Below are 26,486 nucleotides of genomic sequence, written 5' to 3'. Positions count from 1 at the left end.
TGGTGCAGTGTTTAAGGGCATGGAGATGGCTTTGTTGAAGCACGGCGAGCAAGTTGCCTTGCTGGAGCCTGAGATCTCTCTGGTGGCCAGCGAAAATAAGATGTTGACGGCTATGGTTGACGATCTTGCAAACCGATCAAGGAGGCAGACCATCAAAATTGCGGGATTCATAGAACTGAAATATGAAAGCTAGTCTCGGTCATAGAATCCCTACAGTGCAGAAGTAGACTATTCACCCATCCAGTCTGCACTGACCCTCCAAAAGAGCACCCAACCTAGGCCCACGTCCCGATCCTAGCCCAGTAACCCCACCTAAAGGTGCTAGCCACCATGCTGCCCATGGGCTGTCGGAGGGTGTGTCAGGCCTGACTCCCACTGTGTACTTTGTACTTTCCGCACATGTTTGCAAAGAACATGGGGGAGGGTGTATTCACGTCTCCTCCGGAGCTGGACAGGAGCCATCGGACACTCCATCAGAAGCCCCAGTCGAACTACCATGAACCATTGTACAATTCCACAGCTTTCAAGAGAAGGAACGGGCTCTGAAATTGGCCAAAGAGCATCAGGACTGCAAATCGGAAGGTCACACCACTAGGATCTACCAGGATGTCGGAGCTGAACTAACAAGGAAGCGGGTGGCTTTCAGCAAGGCCAAAGCCGCCCTGTGTAAGAGTGGAGTTCAGGTTTGGGTGGTGTACCTGGCGAAGCTTTGAGTAACATATGATTCAAAGGACTATCATTTTGATGCACCAGAGGAGGCAAATGCCTTTGTTAAAAAACATGAGCTCAATGTGAGTTAATTGTGTGTTCTTGTAAGGTTTTCAATTGTTGAGGGTGGCTAGGGGTATCAGGGTGCCTTGTATATGTGTGTTGGTGTTTCTTTGTTCTCCGGTGGGATGATTGTTTCACATGTTGGTGGCGAGCTTAATGTTATGAGCGGTGTTGGTATATGTCTTAAAGTTGTTACGGGAAATATATAGCTCCTGGTGAGAAAATTATTTTTTTTTTCTTTTATAAATTTAGAGTACCCAATTTTTTTTTCCAATTAAGGGGCAATTTAGCATGGCCAATCCGCCTACCCTGCACATCTTTGGGTTATGGGGGTGAAACCCACGCAGACACGGGGAGAATGTGCAAACTCCACACGGACAGGGCCAGGATTCGAACCCAGGTCCTCAGCGCCGTAGGCAGCAATGCTAACCACATGCTGCCCTAGAAAAAAAAATGATTTTTGAAGGGTTTTGTTTTACGGTGTCCTCGGGACAGGCGGCAGCTTTTCTTTTGTTTTTGCCCTGGGCGGGTGCTACCCCCAAGTGGTTAGCTAACGGGAGCGAGGTGGGGGGAGTAATTGCAGATTATACCAGTTTAGTTTGGGATAATGAGCTTAGTGTTGTGTTTTGTTTAGGATTGGGGTAGATGGGAGGGGATATGGTTCGTTTTCATGTTACTGATGTGAAAAGTTGGGAGGGGTATTGTTTGGGTGGGGTAGGGTTGGTTTGTTGGGGAAGTAGGGCTAGTTTGCTGATGGTGACTACAGATGTATCTTTGTTTTATCTTGCTAGGTGGCTTATGGTCATCTTGGGTGGGCCTTGTGCTTGTACTCTAAATAGTTGCTTCACAATCCTTTTTAGTGGAAATGGCTGACTCTGGGATAAGGGGGGGGGGGGGGGGGGTTGGGGGGGTGGCAGACCCTCAATTCAGTTGGTCAGCTGGAATGTAAGGGGTTTGGGTGGCCCACTGAAAAGGTCAAGGGTATTTGCTCACCTGAAAAGTTTTGAGTGCTGATGTGTTTTTGCACGAGACTCATTTGCAGGTAAGGAACCAGAACAGATGGCGAAAGGAGTGGGTGAACCAGGTATTTCATTCGGGCTTCAACAGTACGGCCCAGAGGGCGGCGATATTGATTGATTGATTTATTTATTTTAACGTGTAACGAAGTACAGTGAAAATTATTGTTCTGCTTACAGTCCAGGCAGATCGCTCCATATATATAAATAAATGAACATACTGTAATAATTATAGTTCATACTATAATAACGGTGATAAAAGATGTAGGAAGAGGGTCTGCAGGGGAGTGCTCACAGACGGTCGCCATGCTCCTGGCGCCATCTTGAAAAGATGTTAAAATTTTAAAATCCAGCTGCAGCCCGTTTTTATTTGTGCCCGATGTTCAGTCAGGAAGAGCTGGTCCGACACCCTTGTGGTTGGCCTGGTGACTGATGTTTGGAGAAATGCTCGAGCAGCTCTCCAATCTCTTCGCTCACTCTACTCCCCGATCCGCACAGCTTCTACCGACCTCTCCCTGTAATGATCAATAAACAGTTTTTTTTAAGACTACCCACAGACCCCAACGGCAGATATGTGATGGTCGGCCAGTCTTTGATGGGTACATTGGTGGTTCTGGTCAATGTCTATTGCGCCAAATTTTAATGGTATGGGGGTTTGTCAGGAGGTTGCTGGCCTCCATTCCTGACTTGGACTCGCATCAACTAATTTTTAGAGGGGATTTAAAAGGTGTTCGAGATCCAAAGGTGGATCGATCTAGGCCCATGTCTTTGGCTCCATTGGGAGCAGCAAAGATGTTGTTAGTTTTTATGATGGATCTGTGGCATTTGTTTTGCACCCAAGAGATCTGGACTTTTCTTTTTTTCCCCATATCCATCAGGAGTACTCTAGAATTGACTTTGTTCCAGTGAGTAGCCCACCTTCTCCCCTGGGTGAGGATGTCAGGGTACTCGGTTAGTGTAATTTCAGAACACTTTGTGAACTTGATTCTGGAGTCAGGCCCCTCTCGGCGTCCACCGAGGAGGTTGGATGCAGAGCTATTAGCAGATTAAGGATTTTGCAGGTGTATGTCTTCTGCCATTGAGGAATATGTTAGGTTTAATTAGAACAAGTCTGTCTTGCCCTCCACGCTATGGGAAGCCCTTAAGGCGGTTTTTCGAGAGGAGATAATCTCCCATAAGGCACCTATTGAAAGGACTGTGAATGGTGCAGTGGCAGAGGCTGGTGGATTCTTTTTTTTAAAAATAATTTTTATTGAAATTTTTACAAAATATAAACATCTTAACTCTATTAACAAAACAACCGCGGTAACACCCCAAGAACAATACCCCCCCAACTTCAAAAGCAACTACAAATAAAAGGGGAAAAAAACAAAAGAGCACCCAAACAACAAAAGGGAAAGAGATAGCACCCGCCACATCCCAAAGACCCATGTACACAGTTTTCCCTCCCCCGATCCAAATCCCCCCGTTACCAGCGTTACCAGCGCCTCCATGCTCGTGCCCACACAAGACGCCACCTCCATCCTCTTCCATGCTGCCCCTTCCTCGTCCATTACCCACTTACGCACCATCGCTGCGTTGGCAGCCCAATAGTACCCACAGAGGTTGGGCAACGCCAGCCCCCCCCCTATCCCTGCCTCGTTCCAGGAACACTCTTCTCACCCTCGGAGTCCCATGTGCCCACACAAATCCCGTGATACTCCTGTTGACCCTCCTAAAAAAGGCCTTCTGGATAAGGATGGAAAGGCACTGGAACAGGAACAAAAACCTCGGGAGCACCGTCATCTTAATGGACTGCACCCTCCCTGCCAGTGACAGCGGTAACATATCCCACCTCTTAAACTCCTCCTTCATCTGCTCCACCAACCTTGTGAGGTTGAGCTTGTGCAGGGCCCCCCAGCTCCCCGCCACCTGGACCCCTAGGTACCTGAAGCTCTTCCCTGCCTGCTTCAATGGGAGCCTACCAATCCCCTCCTCTTGATCCCCCGGATGCACCACAAACACCTCACTCTTGCCCAGGTTCAACTTATACCCCGAGAAACCCCCGAATTCACTAAGAATCCTCATCACCTCCGGCATCCCCCCCACCGGGTCCGCCACATACAGCAACAGGTCGTCCGCGTACAGTGACACTCGATGCTCCTCCCCACCCCGCACCAGGCCCCTCCAGTTCCCTGACTCCCTCAATGCCATGGCCAGGGGCTCAACCGCCATCGCGAAGAGCAAGGGGGACAGGGGGCACCCCTGTCTCGTCCCCCGATGCAGCCGAAAGTACTCCGACCTCCTCCTATTTGTGGCTACACTTGCCATCGGGGCCTCGTAGAGCAGCCTCACCCACCGGATAAACCCCTCCCCAAACCCAAACCTCTCCAACACCTCCCACAAATACTCCCACTGAACCCTATCAAAGGCCTTCTCCACATCTAATGCCACCACTATCTCCGCCTCCCCTTCTACAGCCGGCATCATAATAACGTTGAGGAGCCTTCGTACGTTTGTATTCAACTGCCTTCCCTTCACAAACCCCGTCTGGTCCTCATGGATGACCCCGGGCACGCAATCCTCTATTCTAGTGGCCAGGATCTTTGCCAACAGCTTAGCATCGGCGTTCAGCAGCGAAATCGGCCTATATGATCCGCACTGCAGAGGGTCCTTGTCCCGCTTCAGGATCAAGGAAATCAGCGCCCGTGACATAGTTGGGGGCAAAGCCCCCCCCCTCCCTTGCCTCGTTAAAGGTCCGGACCAACAGGGGGCCCAACAGGTCCACATACCTTTTATAAAATTCCGCCGGAAACCCGTCCGGCCCCGGCGCCTTCCCTGACTGCATGCTCCCTATCCCTTTGACCACCTCCTCCAGCTCGATCGGTGCCCCCAGTCCCTCCACCTGCTCCTCCTCCACCCTCGGGAATCGCAGCTTGTCCAAGAAGCGCCCCATTCCACCCCCCTCCACCGGGGGCTCCGACCGGTACAGTTCCCCGTAGAAGTCACTGAAGACCCCATTAACATCTACTCCCCTCCGCACCACCTTCCCAGCCCCATCCGTCAATCCCCCAATCTCCCTGGCCGCATCTCGCTTCCGGAGCTGGTGCACCAGCATCCTGCTCGCCTTCTCCCCATATTCATACACTGCCCCCTGTGCTTTCCTCCACTGAGCTTCCGCCTTTCTGGTAGTCAATAGGTCGAATCTGGCCTGAAGGCTACGCCTCTCCCCCAGCAATGCCTCCTCTGGGGCCTCCGCATATCTCCTATCCACCCGCACCATCTCCCCTATCAGTCTCTCCCTTTCCCTCTGCTCCCCCCTCTCCCTATGGGTTCAGATGGAGATCAATTCCCCCCTCATCACCGCCTTCAATGCCTCCCAGACCGTCCCCACTCGGACCTCCCCGTTATCATTGGCCTCAAGGTGCCTCTTGATACACCCCCGAACCCTCTCGGCCACCTCCTCATCTGCCAGCAGCCCCACCTCCATGCGCCAGAGCGGACGTTGGTCCCTCTCTTCCCCCAGCCCGAGGTCCATCCAGTGCGGGGCATGATCTGAAATGGCAATGGCGGAGTATTCCACATCCTCCACCCTCGACACCAACCCCCTGCTCAGGACAAAAAAATCAATCCTCGAGTAGGCCTTATGTGCATGGGAGAAAAACGAGTATTCCCTGGCCCTTGGCCTCGCAAACCTCCAGGATCCACCCCCCCCCCATCTGGTCCATGAATCCCCTCAGCACCTTAGCCGCCGCCGGCCTCCTACCCGTCCAGGACTTGGATCGATCCAATGGGGGATCCAGTACTGTGTTGATGTCCCCCCCCATGATCAGGCCCCCCCACCTCCAGGTCCGGAATGCGGCCCAACATACGCCGCATAAACCCCACATCGTCCCAATTTGGGGCATAAACATTCACCAACACCACCCGCTCCCCCTGCAGCTTGCCACTCACCATCACATATCTCCAGCCACTGTCAGCCACCACATTTAACGCCTCAAACGACACCTTCTTCCCCACCAGGATCACCACCCCCTTACTCTTCTCATCCAGCCCTGAGTGAAATACTTGTCCCACCCATCCCTTCCTCAGCCGAACCTGGTCCACCACTCTTGGGTGTGTCTCCTGGAGCATGGCCACATCCGCCTTCAGTCCCTTCAGGTGCGCAAATACCCGGGCCCGTTTGACCGGCCGATTCAGCCCCCTCACATTCCAGGTTATCAGCCGGATCAGAGGGCTCCCTGCCCCCCTCCCCTGCCGATTAGCCATACCCCATCCCTTGCCCACCCCCGGCCAGTGTCCCCTGCTCTGCCAGTTTCCCACGGCGGCAACTCCCCCCCCCCCCCCCCCCCCCCCTCCAGCACCCCCTGCGTCCTCCAGCTCCTTCCTGACCCTTTCAGCAGCAGCCCAGTTACCCCCCCCCCCCCAAGGCTAGGACCCCTCCAATCCGCCCCCCTCCCTCCATAGCACTCCCGTGAACCAGCTAACTTCTGCTGACCCCGGCGACTCCCGCCCTACCTTCGACTCCTCCCCACGTTGGACTGCCCCTCCTCCATTGTAGGCTGGTGGATTCTAACCTTGAGGTACTCGTTTGATCCTGTCCCGGAGTTGCTGGTGAGCAGGAGGAAGCTGCAAGTGCAGTTTTAAGTGCTGTCAATAGGAAAGGGGGTTAGCTAGCTGCGGCACTCGAAGGAGGCATTCTATGATTATGGGGAGAAGGCTAGTCATCTTTTAGCCCATCAGCTGATGCGGCAGGCGGCTTCCCGGGAGATGTTACAGATTAGGGATTTGAGTTTCAGTTTGGCTTCCACCCTGGGTAAAGTCAAAGTTGCTTTTGAGACATTCTACGAGAATGTTTACAGATCAGCACTCCCAGAGGAGAGTTTGGACATGGCTGAATTTTTAGATGGGTTGTCCTTCCCATTGGTGGAAAGAGAGAGAGGAGGGAGGAGTTGGAGGCCCCATTAAGTCCTGAAGAGATATTGAAAAACCATAAGAAACAGGTCAGAATTAGGTCATTTGGCCCATCAAGTCTGCTCCGCCATTCAATTGTGGCTGATATGTTCCCCATCCTCATTCTCCTGTCTTCTCCAGATAACTTTTGATCCCTTTATTAATCAAGAACCTACCTATCTCTGTCTTAAATACACTCAGTGACTAGGACGCCACAGTCTTCTGCAGAAAGACTTCCACAGATTCACCACCCTCTAGCTAAAGAAATTTCTCCTCATCTCTGTTTTAAAGAATCGTCCCATCAGTCTGAGGCTGTGCCCTATGATTCTAGTTTCTCCAACTAGTGGATATATCCTCTCCACAGTCATTCTGTCCATGCTTCTCAGTATTCTGTAAGTTTTGATGAGATTCCCCTTCATCCTTTTAAACTCCATCGAAAGCAGACAGAGTCCTCAACCACTCCTCATATGACAAGTCTTTCATTCCAGGGATCATTCTTGTGAATCTCTTATGGACCCTCTTCAAGGTCAGCACATCCTTCTTTCAATACGGGGTTCAAAATTGCTCAATATTCCAAATTTGGTCTGACCAGAGCCTTATACAGCCTCTAGAGTACATCCCTGCTCTTGTATTCTGAATGCTAACATTGCATTTGCCTTCCTAACTGCCAACTGAGCCTGCATGTTAACCTTAAGAGAATCCTGAACTAGGACTCCTAAGTCCCTTTTGTGCTTCTGATTTCCGAAGCTTTTTCCCATTTAGAAAATAGTCTATGCCTCTATTCCGACCAAAGTGCATTACCTCACATTTTTCCACATTGTAATCCATCCGCCATTTCTTTGCCCACTCTCCTAACCTGCCAAGGTCCTTCTGCAGCCTCCCTGCTTCCTCAACACTACCTGTCCCTCTGCATATCTTTGTATCATCTGCAAACTTAGCAACAATGCCCTCAGTTCCTTCTTCCAGATGATTAATGTATATTGTGAATAGTTGTGGTCCCAACACTGACCCTTGCGGAACACCACTAGTCTCCGGCTGCCATCCTGAAAAAAGACCCTTTATCCCCGTACTCTCCCATTTGCCAGTCAGCCAGTCCTCTATCCATGCCAGTACCTTGCCCCTAACACCATGGGCTCTTGTCTTATATAGCAGCCTCCTGTACGGCACCTTGTCAAAGGCCTTCAATTTAGGTATTGGATCAATGCAAACAAGTACAGCTCCAATCCCTGATGGGTTCCCCATTGGGTTTAACAAGACCTTTGCGGGACAGTTGACTCCATTAATATTGGACATGTTCAATGACTCTGTCCCAGGGTTCATTGCCCGCTACACTTACACTGAGGTCTATTTCTCTTATTCTGAAGAAGGACAAGGACCCCATGGAATGTGGGTCATATTGACCCATATTGCTTTTGAACGCAGATGCCAAACTGTTGGCTAAGGTGTTGCCGATGTGATTAGAGTTCTGTCTCCCAGATTTATTACGTTAGACCAGACAAGCTTTGTCAAGAGTCGGCAACTGTTGGCCAATATAGAACGGTTGTTGAATATTTTTCTTTCCCCCTCTCCTCTGCCCAAACCAGAGGTAATTGTATCCATGGATGGCAACAAAGCGTTCAATAGGGTTGAGTGGGCATATCTTTATCGAGATAGTTGGGAGGTTCGGTTCGGGACAAAAGTTCATTTTGTAGGTTTGATTATTGTACGAGGCTAGTGTCCATGCTAATCCCTTGAGCTCGGGGTATTTTTTTGTTTAACAGGGGTACAAGATTGTTGTGTCTGCTTTTGTTTGCCGAGGCGATTGAACCATTGGCTGAGGTGTTGAGATCTTTAAGTGGAAGGGGATAAGGAAGGGAAGGAAGGAACATAGGATGCCTTTGTATGTAGACGGCCTGCTCTTTTATATTATGGATTCCACTATGGTTGAGATAATGAAGCTACTCCAGAGCTATGGCTCCTTTTCTGGGTATTGGTTGAATTTGTAGAAGAGCGAATACTTTCCGGTCAATCTCCCAGGGAGGGGAGCCAGATCTAGCTTTCGTTATCTGGGTTAACTATGCTAGTCTTGTGAGTGGGGTTACATCTATCTTGCAAAAGTGGAATAACGTCCCGTCCTTGACTTTAAAATTAATGTCCTTCCGAGATTTTTATTGTTTAATGTCTCCCTGTTTTTTCCTCTTAAGATTTTTGTTTTTAATTGTTTACCACCATTCACAGCTGGATGTGGCATGACTGGAAAGGTTAGAGCTGATGGGCACAATTTAACGGGGAAAAAAGGAGTTCCATGTTGAGCGCATTTAGCGGGATGTTCCCCGGGGGTTAGGTACGTTTTGGCGCAGCCATTTGGGCGCGGCCGTTTTGGCGCGGCCGTTTTGGCGCCAACCGTTTTGGCGCCGGACGTTTTGGCGCCGGACGTTTTGGCGTCAACATGAGGGAGGTGTGTTCATCAAATTTAGTAGTCGCACAAACTTTGTTACATTTTGTTTAAAAACCAGTGTTCTTACTCATACATGATACGTATTTAAGGGCTTGCTGGTTTTGACTGGATCATCAAGAATTGTAAACGCTATCTTTGATACCTTGCTATTTAATAGTTACAAGTTAGCATGTATTCTAATGTATGAAAATCAAATGTATTTCTAAATTTCCTTGCAAACGGTTTAAGTGAATGCTGGACATGGTAAAGTGAAAGTGTTGGGCTGAGGAAGCTAGTGGTCTACCTATTTCATTCTTGATGTGCTCAGGGCAATGCTGAGGCATTAGTAATCTCATCAGCATTCACCAGTAAGGATTCATCAGGAATGCTGCAGAATGCCAATGAACTCCCACATCTGTTCTCATTCTGACAACTGAATATTACAATTTCAATTAGAGCTGAAACAAAGATAAGCAGAGTTCATTTTTTGCAGTCAGACATCGCCATCTTAACAGGAAAAAATTAAACGATGTGGAACAGTTTGTCGAAAGGTTCTTTGATGCTGCTCTGCCATTCCAGACCTCTTGTGATTAAGAGGAGGGGCAATAGTAGTTCCTGCTGATCTGAAGTCTTGTGTTGCTCTGCTTCTCTCACATTCCTTGCTGCTCCTTTGACCATTCCTCTTTATTTGAAAGCGTGATGCCCTGCAGCTTCTGGGGAAGCAGGAAATCTTTGCCCTTGTAATTATAGAGAAATGAATCACAGATACTTTGTCGGCAGCTTGAAACTCAAGAGATTTTATTGAGCTTAGAAAAGTAAAACTGCAACAGCCCAAATTACACATTATGAATCATTTTACTTAGGTCTTAATATAGATTTGTGGTAAAGATAGCATAAAGAAAATGAGTGGGAATAAATGTTCTGTGAATCGTAGCCACAATGATTACTCCTCCATCTTGTGCCTTTTCTGCCTTGCTTCAAAATAGTAAATTGAATGTTTCAACAACAAATACAATAGTTTTCTGAATACAAGAATTTCTGTCGTCTGCTCCCAAACGGCCGCGCCAAAACGGCCGCGCCCAATTGTCCCATCCCTTTCCCCGGCGCTTTCAGCCCTGAGAACGACCCTGCTATTAAACGGGACCATGTTCATTTTTCAGGCCTCAGCAAGGAAGGTTCCACTGGGGCTGCACTTGCGTTCATTTCCTGCACTGGGGAGCTCAGCTCCCCAGTGCAGGAAGAGATCAGAGCACCATTTTTAAATGGCACTCGATCCCTCAACACTCACTTATGTCCTCCTGGGGCATCTTGGAGTGAGCCTTGACTAAAATGCATGATTCTAATGATCTTGACAGGCCAGGTTTCATTGTGCAACACAACTCTGCCACTGTCTCCTTGATTAATCAAACCCTTTGCATGCATTGTTGGACATGTTTAGGTGAATCCTCTGTAAATACATGTAAATAATGGCAAGCTTGTGGTAAACCACTGTTGCACCTCTATTAGAGGATGTGTGGTAAGACCTGTACTACAGGTACGTTGGTAATCCCCGAGTATAAATATGCGTGTCCTCCATGTTGCAGCTATTTCGCCAGCTGCTGTGGGAGGCCACACATCTTAGAGCAATAAAGCCTCAGTTGTATCCAACTCAAGTCTTTGTGCAATTGATTGTGCATCAATTTATTGCTCTAAGATTTTGTAAAGATGGACCTCCATATTAAAACGGATCGCCTGCAGCTGGATCTGCGTTCAAGCGACGCCAAAAAGGGCTTTCAACACTGGCTAACTTGTTTCGAGGCGTACATCAACTCGGCGCCCAGCCCTGTCTCGGAGGCTCAGAAGATACAGATCCTGTACTCAAGGTTGGGCTCCAGCGTCTTTCCGCTAATCCAGGACGCACCAAACTACGCTGAAGCCATGACGCTTCTCAAAGAGAATTACACTCAGAAGACGAACACGCTCTTCGCCAGTCACGTACTCGCCACTCGCTCCCTGGTGAGTCCATAGAAGACTTCTGGCGGGCCCTAATCCCACTCATCCGGGACTGTGACTGTCAGGGCATTACGGCCACTGAACATTCAAACCTCCTTATGTGGGACGCGTTTGTTACGGGGATTCGGTAGGACCTCATACGGCAGCAACTATTAGAAGGGGCCACGCTCGACCTAACAGAGACAAAGAAACTAGCGCTCTTTATGATGGTCGCCTCACGCAACATTCAGGCCTACACCCCCAGCCACGCGGCCCACCCCTCCTGCGCATCGTGGACCCCACAGACGGCCGCCCCAGCGGGGGCCTTACCCAGCCAATACGCCTGCGCCACACACCAGCCAGCGAATCCCGGGAGTCCCTGATGTTACTTTTGCGGCCAGCAGAAACACCCCCACCAACGCTGCCTGGCCCGTGCTGCCCTTTGTAAGGCTTGCGGCAAGAAGGGGCACTTCTCCGCGGTGTGCCCGGCCCGTGCAGTCGCCGCTATCGCCCCCACCCCCCTCGTTTACGGACAGTGGGCGCCGCCATCTTCACCTCCCTGGACCACACACAGCCAGTGGGCACCGCCATCTACCCCTCCGAGCAACATATGTGGCCCATGGGAGCCGCCATTTTGTCCTCATCAAGATCTTCAGGCGCCGCCATCTTGTCTCCCCCACGACACATAGGCACCGCCAGTGCTCCAGGACCTGTGCCCCCCGGGGGTCCCCAGCATGCGACACCAGCGACGACCAACCACGACTCACCTCCGTGATCATCGACCAGTCTCGCCAGCACAACCTGGCCACCGCATCGACCAGCGTTAAAATCAACGGACACGTTACCTCTTGCCTGCTGGACTCCGGGAGCACCGAAAGCCTCATCTACCCGGATACGGTAAGGCGCTGCTCCCTCGCGGTACACCCCGCCATCCAAAGAATCTCACTGGCCTCCGGATCCCATTCTGTGGTGATCCGGGGGTACTGTACGGTCACGCTTAAGGTCCAGGGCGTAAGATTCAGCGGCTTCTGCCTCTACATCCTCCCTACTACGCGGCCTGGACTTCCAGTGCAACCTCCAGAGCCTAACCCTGAAATTCGGTGGGCCCCTACCACCCCTCACTGTGTGTGGCCTCGCGACCCGAGAGGTCGATCCGCCTTTCCTCTTCACAAATCTAACCTCGGATTGCAAACCCGTCGCCACCAGGAGCAGATGGTACAACACCCAGGACAGGACCTTCATCAGGTCCGAATTCCAGTGGTTGCTTCGGGAAGGCATCATCGAGGCCAGCAATAGCCCCTGGAGAGCCCAAGTGGTAGTAGTTAAAACTGTGGAGAAACACAGAATGGTTGTGGACTACAGACAGACCATCAATCGGTACACGCAGCTCGACGCGTACCCCTTCCCACGCATATCTGATGTGGTCAATCAGAGTGCACAGTACCGGGTCTTCTCAACGATAGACCTCAAATCCACCTACCAAATCGGACCGTCCATACACTGCCTTCGAGGCAGACGGCCGCCTCTATCACTTCCTCAGGGTTCCCTTTGGCGTCACCAATGGGGTCTCTGTCTTCCAAAGGAAGATGGACCGAATGGTCGACCGGTACGGTTTGCGGGCCACCTTTCCGTACCTAGACAACGACACCACGTGCGGCCATGATCAGCAGGACCACGACGCCAACCTTGCCAAATTTCTCCACACCGCCACTCTCCAAAACCTCACCTACAACAAGGAGAAGTGTGTGTTTAGCACGACCCGCTTAGCCATCCTCGGCTATGTGGTCCAGAACAGAGTTCTGGGGCCCGATCACGACCGCATGCACCCCCCTCATGGAGCTCCCACTGCCCCAAGGCCCTCAAACGCTGCCTAGGGTTCTTTTTGTACCACGCTCAGTGGGTCCCAAACTATGTGGACAAGGCCCGCCCACTCATACAGTCAACCCATTTTCCCCTGACGCCCGAGGCACAACCGGCTATCGCCCGTATCAGAGCCGATATCGCCAAGGCCGGGACGCACGCAGTAGATGAGACACTGCCCTTTCAAATAGAGAGTGACGCATCAGACGTCACCCTAGCCGCCACGCTCAATCAGGCCAGCAGACCCGTGGCATTCTTTTCCCGCACCCTTCATGCCTCAGAAATTCGGCACTCATCTGTCGAAAAAGAGACCCAAGCTATCGTTGAAGCTGTGCGGCATTGGAGACATTACCGGCCAGCAGGAGATTCACTCTCCTCACTGATCAACGGTCGGTAGCCTTCACGTTCAATAACACACAGCGGGGCAAGATCAAGAATGATAACATCTTGAGGTGGAGGATCGAGCTCTCCACCTACAATTAGGAGATTTTGTATCACCCCGGTAAGCTCAACGAGTCCCCAGTCACCGTATCCCGAGGGACATGTGCAAGTGCACAAGTAAACCGACTCCGGACCCTGCACGACAGCCTTTGTCGCCCGGGAGTCACACGGTTGTATCATTTCATAAAGGCCCGCAATCTGCCCTACTCCGTCAAGGAAGTACGGAGAATCACCAGGGACTGCCAGGTCTGTGCAGAGTGCAAGCCGCACTTCTACCAGCCGGACCGTGCGCACCTGGTGAAGGCCTCCCGCCCCTTTGAGTGCCTCAGCGTGGATTTCAGAGGACCCCTCCCCTCCACCGACCGTGACACGTATCTTCTCAGTGTGGTCGATGAGTACTCCAGATTCCCCTTCGCCATCCCATGCCCCGATATGACGTCTGCCACCGTCATCAAAGCCCTCACCACGATCTTCGCTCTGTTCGGTTCCCCGCCTACATCACAGTGACAGGGGATCCTCCATCATCTCCATCATGAGTGATGAGCTGCGTTAGTTCCTGCTCAGCAGGGGTATCGCCTCCAGCAGAACGACAAGCTACAACCCCCAGGGAAACGGACAGGGAGAGAGGGAGAACGGGACGATGTGGAGGGCCGTCCAACTGGCCGTACGATCCAGGAACCTCCCGGCCTCCCGCTGGCAGGAGGTCCTCCCTGATGCACTACACTTCATTCGGTCACTACTGTGCACCGCCACTAGCAATACACTCCATGAACGTAGGCCTTCCCCAGGAAGTCCGCATCCGGGGTGTCGCTCCCAACTTGGCTCGCAGCTCCAGGACCCGTCCTACACCGTAGTCCGACTCCACAAGGCGGACCCATTGGTTGAGAGGGTGCAATTGCTCCATGCAAACCCCCAGTATGCCTATGTGGCGTACCCCGACGGCCGCCAGGATACTATCTCCCTCAGGGACCTGGCACCAGCAGGTTCCCCACACACACACACTCCCGGCCTGGCCTCACCCTCCCCTCCCCCCAGCGCTCCCAGCAGCAACCCCCCCAGGATCATCTGTCCTCCCCATGCCCACGCCCGAGGATGAAGAGGATTCTGGCACGCTCCCGGAGTCACCGGACATCAGACCAGCATCGGCATCGCCATCACCACTACGTCGCTCCCAGCGGCACATCAAGGCCCCGGACCGGTTAAACCTCTAACGGGTCCACTGGACTTCGAAAGACACTTCTTTTTTCTCTCTATCGAATATTGTAAATGTAAAAACCATTTGTTGTATATAGTTCTCCACCACCCCCGCCAGACTCTATTTTAACAGGGGGTGAATGTGGTAAACCACTGTTGCACCAATAGAGGATGTATGGTAGGACCTGTACTACAGGTACGCTGGTAATCCCCGAGTATAAATATGCGTGTCCTCCATGTTGCAGCTATTTCGCCAGCTGCTGTGGGAGGCCACACATCTTAGAGCAATAAAGCCTCAGTTGTATCCAACTCAAGTCTTTGTGCAATTGATTGTGCATCAATTTATTGCTCTAAGATTTTGTAAAGATGGACCTCCATATTAAAACGGATCGCCTGCAGCTGGATCTGCGTTCAAGCGACGCCAAAAAGGGCTTTCAACACTGGCTAACTTGTTTCGAGGCGTACATCAACTCGGCGCCCAGCCCTGTCTCGGAGGCTCAGAAGATACAGATCCTGTACTCAAGGTTGGGCTCCAGCGTCTTTCCGCTAATCCAGGACGCACCAAACTACGCTGAAGCCATGACGCTTCTCAAAGAGAATTACACTCAGAAGACGAACACGCTCTTCGCCAGTCACGTACTCGCCACTCGCTCCCTGGTGAGTCCATAGAAGACTTCTGGCGGGCCCTAATCCCACTCATCCGGGACTGTGACTGTCAGGGCATTACGGCCACTGAACATTCAAACCTCCTTATGTGGGACGCGTTTGTTACGGGGATTCGGTAGGACCTCATACGGCAGCAACTATTAGAAGGGGCCACGCTCGACCTAACAGAGACAAAGAAACTAGCGCTCTTTATGATGGTCGCCTCACGCAACATTCAGGCCTACACCCCCAGCCACGCGGCCCACCCCTCCTGCGCATCGTGGACCCCACAGACGGCCGCCCCAGCGGGGGCCTTACCCAGCCAATACGCCTGCGCCACACACCAGCCAGCGAACCCCGGGAGTCCCTGATGTTACTTTTGCGGCCAGCAGAAACACCCCCACCAACGCTGCCTGGCCCGTGCTGCCCTTTGTAAGGCTTGCGGCAAGAAGGGGCACTTCTCCGCGGTGTGCCCGGCCCGGGCAGTCGCCGCTATCGCCCCCACCCCCCTCGTTTACGGACAGTGGGCGCCGCCATCTTCACCTCCCTGGACCACACACAGCCAGTGGGCACCGCCATCTACCCCTCCGAGCAACATATGTGGCCCATGGGAGCCGCCATTTTGTCCTCATCAAGATCTTCAGGCGCCGCCATCTTGTCTCCCCCACGACACATAGGCACCGCCAGTGCTCCAGGACCTGTGCCCCCCGGGGGTCCCCAGCATGCGACACCAGCGACGACCAACCACGACTCACCTCCGTGATCATCGACCAGTCTCGCCAGCACAACCTGGCCACCGCATCGACCAGCGTTAAAATCAACGGACACGTTACCTCTTGCCTGCTGGACTCCGGGAGCACCGAAAGCCTCATCTACCCGGATACGGTAAGGCGCTGCTCCCTCGCGGTACACCCCGCCATCCAAAGAATCTCACTGGCCTCCGGATCCCATTCTGTGGTGATCCGGGGGTACTGTACGGTCACGCTTAAGGTCCAGGGCGTAAGATTCAGCGGCTTCTGCCTCTACATCCTCCCTACTACGCGGCCTGGACTTCCAGTGCAACCTCCAGAGCCTAACCCTGAAATTCGGTGGGCCCCTACCACCCCTCACTGTGTGTGGCCTCGCGACCCGAGAGGTCGATCCGCCTTTCCTCTTCACAAATCTAACCTCGGATTGCAAACCCGTCGCCACCAGGAGCAGATGGTACAACACCCAGGACAGGACCTTCATCAGGTCCGAATTCCAGTGGTTGCTTCGGGAAGGCATCATCGAGGCCAGCAATAGCCCCTGGAGAGTCCAAGTGGTAGTAGTTAAAACTGTGGAGAAACACAGAATGGTTGTGGACTACAGACAGACCATCAATCGGTACACGCAGCTCGACGCGTACCCCTTCCCACGCATATCTGATGTGGTCAATCAGAGTGCACAGTACCGGGTCTTCTCAACGATAGACCTCAAATCCACCTACCAAATCGGACCGTCCATACACTGCCTTCGAGGCAGACGGCCGCCTCTATCACTTCCTCAGGGTTCCCTTTGGCGTCACCAATGGGGTCTCTGTCTTCCAAAGGAAGATGGACCGAATGGTCGACCGGTACGGTTTGCGGGCCACCTTTCCGTACCTAGACAACGACACCACGTGCGGCCATGATCAGCAGGACCACGACGCCAACCTTGCCAAATTTCTCCACACCGCCACTCTCCAAAACCTCACCTACAACAAGGAGAAGTGTGTGTTTAGCACGACCCGCTTAGCCATCCTCGGCTATGTGGTCCAGAACAGAGTTCTGGGGCCCGATCACGACCGCATGCACCCCCCTCATGGAGCTCCCACTGCCCCAAGGCCCTCAAACGCTGCCTAGGGTTCTTTTTGTACCACGCTCAGTGGGTCCCAAACTATGTGGACAAGGCCCGCCCACTCATACAGTCAACCCATTTTCCCCTGACGCCCGAGGCACAACCGGCTATCGCCCGTATCAGAGCCGATATCGCCAAGGCCGGGACGCACGCAGTAGATGAGACACTGCCCTTTCAAATAGAGAGTGACGCATCAGACGTCACCCTAGCCGCCACGCTCAATCAGGCCAGCAGACCCGTGGCATTCTTTTCCTGCACCCTTCATGCCTCAGAAATTCGGCACTCATCTGTCGAAAAAGAGACCCAAGCTATCGTTGAAGCTGTGCGGCATTGGAGACATTACCGGCCAGCAGGAGATTCACTCTCCTCACTGATCAACGGTCGGTAGCCTTCACGTTCAATAACACACAGCGGGGCAAGATCAAGAATGATAACATCTTGAGGTGGAGGATCGAGCTCTCCACCTACAATTAGGAGATTTTGTATCACCCCGGTAAGCTCAACGAGTCCCCAGTCACCGTATCCCGAGGGACATGTGCAAGTGCACAAGTAAACCGACTCCGGACCCTGCACGACAGCCTTTGTCACCCGGGAGTCACACGGTTGTATCATTTCATAAAGGCCCGCAATCTGCCCTACTCCGTCAAGGAAGTACGGAGAATCACCAGGGACTGCCAGGTCTGTGCAGAGTGCAAGCCGCACTTCTACCAGCCGGACCGTGCGCACCTGGTGAAGGCCTCCCGCCCCTTTGAGTGCCTCAGCGTGGATTTCAGAGGACCCCTCCCCTCCACCGACCGGGACACGTATCTTCTCAGTGTGGTCGATGAGTACTCCAGATTCCCCTTCGCCATCCCATGCCCCGATATGACGTCTGCCACCGTCATCAAAGCCCTCACCACGATCTTCGCTCTGTTCGGTTCCCCGCCTACATCACAGTGACAGGGGATCCTCCATCATCTCCATCATGAGTGATGAGCTGCGTTAGTTCCTGCTCAGCAGGGGTATCGCCTCCAGCAGAACGACAAGCTACAACCCCCAGGGAAACGGACAGGGAGAGAGGGAGAACGGGACGATGTGGAGGGCCGTCCAACTGGCCGTACGATCCAGGAACCTCCCGGCCTCCCGCTGGCAGGAGGTCCTCCCTGATGCACTACACTTCATTCGGTCACTACTGTGCACCGCCACTAGCAATACACTCCATGAACGTAGGCCTTCCCCAGGAAGTCCGCATCCGGGGTGTCGCTCCCAACTTGGCTCGCAGCTCCAGGACCCGTCCTACACCGTAGTCCGACTCCACAAGGCGGACCCATTGGTTGAGAGGGTGCAATTGCTCCATGCAAACCCCCAGTATGCCTATGTGGCGTACCCCGACGGCCGCCAGGATACTATCTCCCTCAGGGACCTGGCACCAGCAGGTTCCCCACACACACACACTCCCGGCCTGGCCTCACCCTCCCCTCCCCCCAGCGCTCCCAGCAGCAACCCCCCCAGGATCATCTGTCCTCCCCATGCCCACGCCCGAGGATGAAGAAGATTCTGGCACGCTCCCGGAGTCACCGGACATCAGACCAGCATCGGCATCGCCATCACCACTACGTCGCTCCCAGCGGCACATCAAGGCCCCGGACCGGTTAAACCTCTAACGGGTCCACTGGACTTCGAAAGACACTTCTTTTTTCTCTCTATCGAATATTGTAAATGTAAAAACCATTTGTTGTATATAGTTCTCCACCACCCCCGCCAGACTCGATTTTAACAGGGGGTGAATGTGGTAAACCACTGTTGCACCAATAGAGGATGTATGGTAGGACCTGTACTACAGGTACGCTGGTAGTCCCTGTGTATAAATATGTGTGTCCTCCATGCTGCAGCCATTTCGCCAGCTGCTGTGGGAGGCCACACATCTTAGAGCAATAAAGCCTCAGTTGTATCTAACTCAAGTCTTCGTGCAATTGATCGTGCATCAAAGCTGTAACAGTCTTCACGTGATGCAGTGTAACTCACTATGCCTTAATGCATTATTCATCTTTATCTTCAACCAGGTACCACAAATAAAAATAGATACCCATAGTGAAACTAACTGCTCAAGGAGTAAGTTGCTTTCAAAAGCAGGTGCTCCAAAAACTCTCAAATATCTCTTTCACTTAACTTCACCCGCAAACTTGAACACCAAAACAAGAAAAAAATGTGCCCTTTTAGATTCCTCACAATGAAACGTGCAGCTAGCTACCCTGGGCTCCCAATTAATTGACCAACATGCAAACATACATCATAGAATCATAGAATTTACAGTCCAGAAGGAGACCTTTCGGCCCATCGAGTCTGCACCGGCTCTTGGAAAGGGTACCATACCCAAGCCCACACATCCACCCTATCCCCATAACTCAATAACCCCACACAACCTTTTGGACACTTAAGGCCAATCCACCTAACCTGCACATCTTTGGACTGTGGATGGAAACCGGAGCACCCGGAGGAAACCCACGTACACACGAGGAGAATGTGCAGACTCCGCACAGACAGTGACCCAAGCCAGGAGGAATTGTGTGGAATGACCTTGAAGCTGTGAAGCAACTATGCTAACCACTATGCTACCATGCTGCAGCGATGGCATGACTTCAGGAAAATAGTATAATAATCTAAATTATGTCACTTCTGTCATTTGGCTGTGAATCTCCCCTGCGGGATTCTCCATTGGCAGGATCCTCCGCGGTAGTGCACCCATGTTAGCGCATTTCCCAACGGCGTGGGGTGGTTCACAATTGGAAACCCCACTGGCCGGTTGCGGAAACTGAGAATCCGGCTGCCAGCGAGGGCGCGCCACACAGGAAAACGGGGCAGGTGGACAGAGAATCCCACCCCCATCTATTTTTGGTGGACGCTTTCAACAGCAGATGAAACCTGAATTGTAAATATGCATCAGATTAAAAATGGGCATAGTTTTAAAGGAACAGATTTTCATCCATTATTGTACTCCATTGTATCCCATGTGCATCTAATTAGGAAGAGTAATGGTGTCAAAATTTGGCCCCTTTAGAAATGGAACAGTAGACCCCTGGACTAGATTTCCTTTGATCACTTTGTTTGGAATGACCTTGTTACCAAATGTGCAATATTTCCTTTAGTTAGTATGTCTTGTAGAGTTACAGTCATGTGCACTTTGAAAGCATTTACTGGCTCACTAGATATATCGACCAGAACAATCTTTTGAATTTGTTTATAATGCCAATGCAATTTCGAACTAGTTGAAATGATCCCCGATTTATCAGGTAATGCTTAATTTCTTATTACTAAAGTAAGTGCTCTTTGCATCTTAATGCTAAGTTAGATGAGGTGGAAAGAAACAGTCCTTGAGCTACTTTTCCACAATATGACTTGAAACAACTGCACCCTCTGTTATAGTTGCTAAAATTATTTTATTTTATTTCAAAATAATTAATGGTGAAGGAATGTGGGACATTTGCAAACGATACAATGGGGCTATAACAAAACTCCCTCTTTTCCCCTCTCTTCCCATCCATTTATCTACCAATCTTTCTCTTTTCAGCATATTATCAGCACTACTTTTACTGTTAAGACCATAAGACCATAAGACATAGGAGTGGAAGTAAGGCCATTCGGCCCATCGAGTCCACTCCGCCATTCAATCATGGCTGATGGGCATTTCAACTCCACCTCCCAGCATTCTCCCCATAGCCCTTAATTCCTCGCGACATCAAGAATTTATCTATCTCTGCCTTGAAGCCATTTAGCGTCCCGGCCTCCACTGCACTCTGCGGCAATGAATTCCACAGGCCCACCACTCTCTGGCTGAAGAAATGTCTCCGCATTTCTGTTTTGAATTTACCCCCTCTAATTCTAAGGCTGTGCCCACGGGTCCTCGACTCCTCGCCTAACGGAAACAGTTTCTTTGCGTCCATCCTTTCTAAGCCATGTATTATCTTGTAAGTTTCTATTAGATCTCCCCTTAACCTTCTGAACTCCAATGAATACAATCCCAGGAACGCCAGCCGTTCCTCATATGCTAGACCCGCCATTCCAGGGATCATCCGTGTGAATCTCCGCTGGACACGCTCCAGTGCCAGTATGTCCTTCCTGAGATGTGGGGCCCAAAACTGGACACAGTACTCCAAATGGGGCCTAACCAGAGCCTTATAAAGGCTCAGTAGCACATCGCTGCTTTTATATTCCAACCCTCTTGAGATAAATGACAACATAGCATTCGCTTTCTTAATCACGGATTCAACCTGCATGTTTACCTTTAGGGAATCCTCGACTAGCACTCCCAGATCCCTTTGTACTTTGGCATTATGAATTTTCTCACCGTTTAGAAAGTAGTCTATGCTTGGATTCTTTTTTCCAAAGTGCAAGACCTCACATTTTCTCACGTTGAAATGCATCAGCCATTTCCTGCACCACTCTCCCAAACTGTCTAGATCCTTCTGCAGCCTCCCCACTTCCTCAGCACTACCTGCCTGACCACCTAACTTCGTATCATCAGCAAACTTCGCTAGAATGCCCCCAGTCCCTTCATCCAGATCATTAATATATATGGTGAACAGCTGCGGCCCCAACACTGAACCCTGTGGGACACCGCTGGTCACCGGCTGCCATTCCGAAAAAGAACCTTTTATCCCAACTCTCTGCCTTCTGTCAGACAGCCAATCCTCAACCCATGCCAGTAGCTCACCTCGAACACCATGAGCCCTCACCTTACTCAGCAGCCTCCTGTGTGGCACCTTATCAAAGGCCTTTTGGAAATCCAGATAGACCACATCCACTGGGTTTCCCTGGTCTAACCTACTTGTCACCTCCTCAAAGAATTCTAACAGGTTCGTCAGGCACGACCTCCCCTTACTAAATCCATGTTGACTTGTTCTAATCCGACCCTGCTCTTCCAAGAAATTAGAAATCTCATCCTTAACGATCGATTCTAGAATTTTACCAACAACCGAGGTTAGGCTAATTGGCCTATAATTTTCCATCTTTTGTCTTGATCCTTTCTTGAACAAGGGGGTTACAACAGCGATCTTCCAATCGTCCGGGACTTTCCCTGACTCCAGTGATTTTTGAAAGATCTCAACCAACGCTTCCGCTATTTCTTCAGCCACCTCCCTCAGAACTCTAGGATGTAGCCCATCGGGGCCAGGAGATTTGTCAATTTTAAGACCTTTTAGCTTTTTTAGCACCATCTCTTTTGTAATGGCAACCATACTCAACTCAGCCCCCTGACCCTTTATAATTTTTGGGATATTACTAACGTCTTCCACTGTGAAGACAGACGCAAAGTACTTATTAAGTTCTCCAGCCATTTCCTCATCTCCCATCACTAGCCTTCCAGAATCAGTTTGAATTGGCCCAATGTCTACTTTGGCCTGACGTTTGTTTCTTATGTATTGAAAGAAACTTTTACTATCATGTTAATGGAGAGGTTCATTTTCTTTTTAAATTGTGATAATTGGACAGACATAAAATGGTGGAAATATTCTGGCCTGGCAACTCTGTGGAGAGTGCCAGAGTGAATGTCTCAGGCCAATGTCCTTTCAATGGAGCTGGGGAAAGTTAAAAATGTAATGGGTTTTGAGCAAGTAAAAAGGGGAAGGGTGGGAAAAAGAGCAAAAGGAAGTGATGTGTGGAAGACGGGAGATATTAAATGGAAAAAGATTTGGTGTGCAAGGCCAAAGGTAGTGGTAATGGAACAAGTAAAGAAACATAGGATATGTCTCGAGGAAGCGCGAATGGCAGAATGATGAAAACCTGTCATCCAAAGCCCTTTCAATTTATAGTGTTCAGTGCTCCCAACCCTCTACATTGGGGAGACCAAATGTAGATGGGGTGACCTCTGTGCGGAACACTTCTGTTCAATCTGCAAGCATGCTTTTCTCAATTTTTTTCTTTCAGATTTCCAGCATTCACTGTATTTTGCTTTAGAATTAAACAGGCATTAATTCATATTCATAAATCTTTCAGCTGTTCCAAGAATATTTTATTATATATTTCAGATATCTGAAGAAGAAATTGAAAGAATTATGTCGGGACAAGAATTTGAGGAGGAGGCTAATAATTCATGGAGCAACAATGGAGACTGTGATCATAGCTCCCCTGGCAATGGTATCTCCAAAGGCAACCAACCATTTCCTGTTTCCACTCTTTCCTCAAGGTGGGAGATTTTTGAGTTAAATATTGAAGCAAGATGGAGATAAATGTTCAGAATTTCTTTAATTCTGTATTTTGGAGCAGCTCACTTTTAATTATTTAATCTAATATTATGTCTATTATTCTATTAACAATTGAACATTTGACATAACAGGAAAATTCAAATGTGTCAAACAAATTCACAAAATGCATATTACTCATTCACAATAATTTGGTATTGATTTTGGAGATGAACACTTTCTCAACTGCACTATTTGTATCATTCCACTTTTGAATATTAATCCCCTGACTTTGCTTCTGTTGAAGTAAATATGTACCATGAAATAAAAACAAAAAAGCTTTACATACTGAGCATTTGGTCAACATCTGTAAATTACAAGTTATGATGTTTTGTAGTGTACCATCCATCAGAACTGGTATTGAATACGAGTCAAAAAAGTGTTCGCACCAATCTCACTTTTCAGGCATAAAATGTTTGTTTTTCAAAAAGCATTTACTTCCATGTGGAGTTTCCAGGAACATGGTACACCTTTCAGATCCACTGCAGCACCAAAGGTATTTGCTGACTTCTCAGCACTCTATTCCGATTATCTGCCTGAGGAACATTGCCAGCAATGTTCTGAATTTTCAAGATGAAAAAATGCTAACTGCCTGAGTCGCTACTGTGATGAATATCTTGTTCATTGGGCATTTTAGAAGTAATGTTTAGTTCTGGAAAGATTGTTGTTGTGAAGGTAAGGTAGCTAAAATGTTGGGCTTTAGAGATTGTCAAAACATCTCAAAAAATGGCAGTTCAGAAGGTGGGTTTGTTTAAAAGAGTCAGAGTAGTAGAGAGGAAGCTAAATAACATCAGGTAGGTTTACTTAGCGGGAGAGCTGGAGACGTGATGTTTACACTGCTTGCAAAGAATTGCAGTACAGAGATGTTTTGTTTTGGGAGTTCGAGCTAAATTAGTTGAAAAGCATTCAGTGAATCCTTTGAGAAATCCAGTGAACTTTGGAGAAATCCAGGACAGTGCGAACTTTGAAACTTTATGGATCCAGTGTCAATGTTGAGTACTCCAGAGTCACTCCCACCTGACAATAAACCATTATGCCACTACCTCTAGTGATCCAGCCCTGATGGTGTGACAGGACATACCTAGAAGTGGTATGGTAGATGGAAGACTCTGGGCTAAAAGGTATGAATCTGAGAGTATGGTTGTGTCAAGCTATTGCATGACTAATCTATGGGACAGCACCTCTAATATTGGTTTAGGTCTCCAGATATTAGTAAGAACTTTGCATGGCCAACTTGACTGACTAACGTTTCTCATTTCTGAATCTGATGCCTAGGTCAATGCCAGTAGTTCATCCAGATTTATTCTTTATGCTTTATTGGAGTAATTTGCTGAAATCCAGTGACTTGTTAGGCCATTTCAGAGTTCAGTTAAGAGGGCACTTATATTTTTTATAATAGGAAAGGAAAACTTATTTCAAAATAATACAGATTTTTTTTGGAGATGTTTTTTATTGAGTTTTCATATTTTATATCCAACAAATTACAAATTATTAGAAAAAAAAACACGCAAAAATTAACATGTATATTTACAGGTAAGCATCTTCATAATAACAACTGTGGCCGCCCCCTTTAACCGGCATACATATTTTACATTCCCCAATATGGCCGAGGCACATGTTTATAGGCATTTATTTACAATTTAGTTTTGGGCCTTAGCTTGCCATCAGACTGTCGCTTGCGGCTTTGTCCTTCTTTTTTTTTGGAATAATTTTTATTCAAGTTTTCAACAACAAATTTTATCACAACCCCTCCCCTCCAATACAAAAACAATAAATTAACAAGAGAAAGAAGTAAGCGTAAAACCATGAGAACAAACCCCCATAACGAACCCGTAGCCCCCCCCCCCCTCCCCCCCGGCTACCTTCCCCCGATTCCCGTCCATTTTCCCCTGATTATTGGCCACCCGACTATTCTTCCTCTTGTTCGTTGGCCACAAACAGGTCCCGGAACAATTGCATGAATGGCTCCCACGTTCTGTGGAAGCCGTCGTCTGACCCTCGGATGGCGAATTTGATTTTCTCCATTTGGAGAGATTCCGAGAGGTCGGACAGCCAGTCTGCAGCTCTGGGTGGTGCTGCTGACCGCCAGCCAAACAGGATTCTACGGCGGGCGATCAGGGAGGCAAAGGCAAGGGTGTCCGCCCTCCTCCCCAGGAATAGATCTGGCTGGTCTGAAACCCCGAAGACCGCCACTATCAGGCATGGCTCCACCCTCACCCCCACCACTTTGGACATAGCCTCGAAGAAGGCTGTCCAGTACTCCACAAGTCTGCGGCAATACCAGAACATGTGTGCGTGGTTGGCCGGGCCTCTTTGGCACCGTTCACATCTGTCCTCCACCTCCGGGAAGAACCTACTCATACGGTTTCTTGTTAAGTGGGCTCTATGTACCACTTTTAGTTGCGTCAGGCTGAGCCTTGCGCACATGGAGGTGGAGTTGACCCTATGCAGTGCTTCGCTCCAGAGTCCCCACCCTATCTCAATCCCCAGGTCATCCTCCCATTTCTTTCTAGTTGCGTCCAGTACGGTGTCGTCACTTTCTACCAGTCGGTCATACATGTCGCTACAGTTCCCTTTCTCTAGGATATTTGCGTCCAGTAGGTCTTCCAGTAGTGTCTGTCGTGGCAGTTGTGGGTACGTCCTTGTCTCCTTTCGTAAGAAGTTTTTTGAGCTGCAGGTACCGTAGCTCGTTCCCCCAGGCTAGCCGAAATTTCTCTGTCAGTTCGTCCAGTGTTGCGATCCTGCCGTCCGTGTATAGGTCCCTGACTGTCAGTGTCCCCCCGTCCTGCCTCCACCTTTTGAAGGTGGCATCAGTCAGTGCTGGTGTGAACCTATTGTTGTTGCAGATGGGAGCTTTGTCGAACATTTTGGTCAGGCCAAATTGCTGCCGCAGTTGGTTCCAGGATTGGATGTTGGCTGTCACCACTGGGCTGCTGGAGTGTTTTTTGGGTGGGGATGGGAGTGCTGCCGTGGCGAGGAGCCGGTGGGAGGTCCCCATGCAGAAGGCCTCCTCCACACGCACGGTTTTTACCCCTCCCATACGAACGCCATAATAAGTTTGTCCAGCGCTTTGAAAAAGGCCTTGGGGATGTAGATCGGAATGGATCTAAACAGGAAGAGGAACCTGGGCAGTACGTTCATTTTGATCGTCTGGACTCTCCCCGCGAG

At 50.1% G+C, this 26,486-nt stretch overlaps 1 protein-coding gene across 2 annotated transcripts in view; it reads left to right on the top strand.

Annotated features, from left to right (window-relative positions):
• LOC119955516 (nuclear receptor subfamily 6 group A member 1-like) overlaps positions 1-26,486 on the top strand; it is a 592,263-nt gene that overhangs the window by 457,914 nt on the left and 107,863 nt on the right. For both annotated transcript variants that reach the window (XM_038781784.1, XM_038781786.1), the window contains one exon: positions 23,106-23,263. In XM_038781784.1, coding sequence (XP_038637712.1) covers positions 23,106-23,263 — 158 coding nt within the window. The remainder of the gene's footprint in view (positions 1-23,105; positions 23,264-26,486) is intronic.

This window comes from Scyliorhinus canicula, chromosome 21, assembly GCF_902713615.1.
Source record: "Scyliorhinus canicula chromosome 21, sScyCan1.1, whole genome shotgun sequence".
Taxonomy (NCBI): Eukaryota; Metazoa; Chordata; class Chondrichthyes; order Carcharhiniformes; family Scyliorhinidae; genus Scyliorhinus; species Scyliorhinus canicula.
The sequence above is the reverse complement of the archived record's forward strand: the minus strand, read 5'-3'. Positions and strand labels throughout refer to the sequence as shown.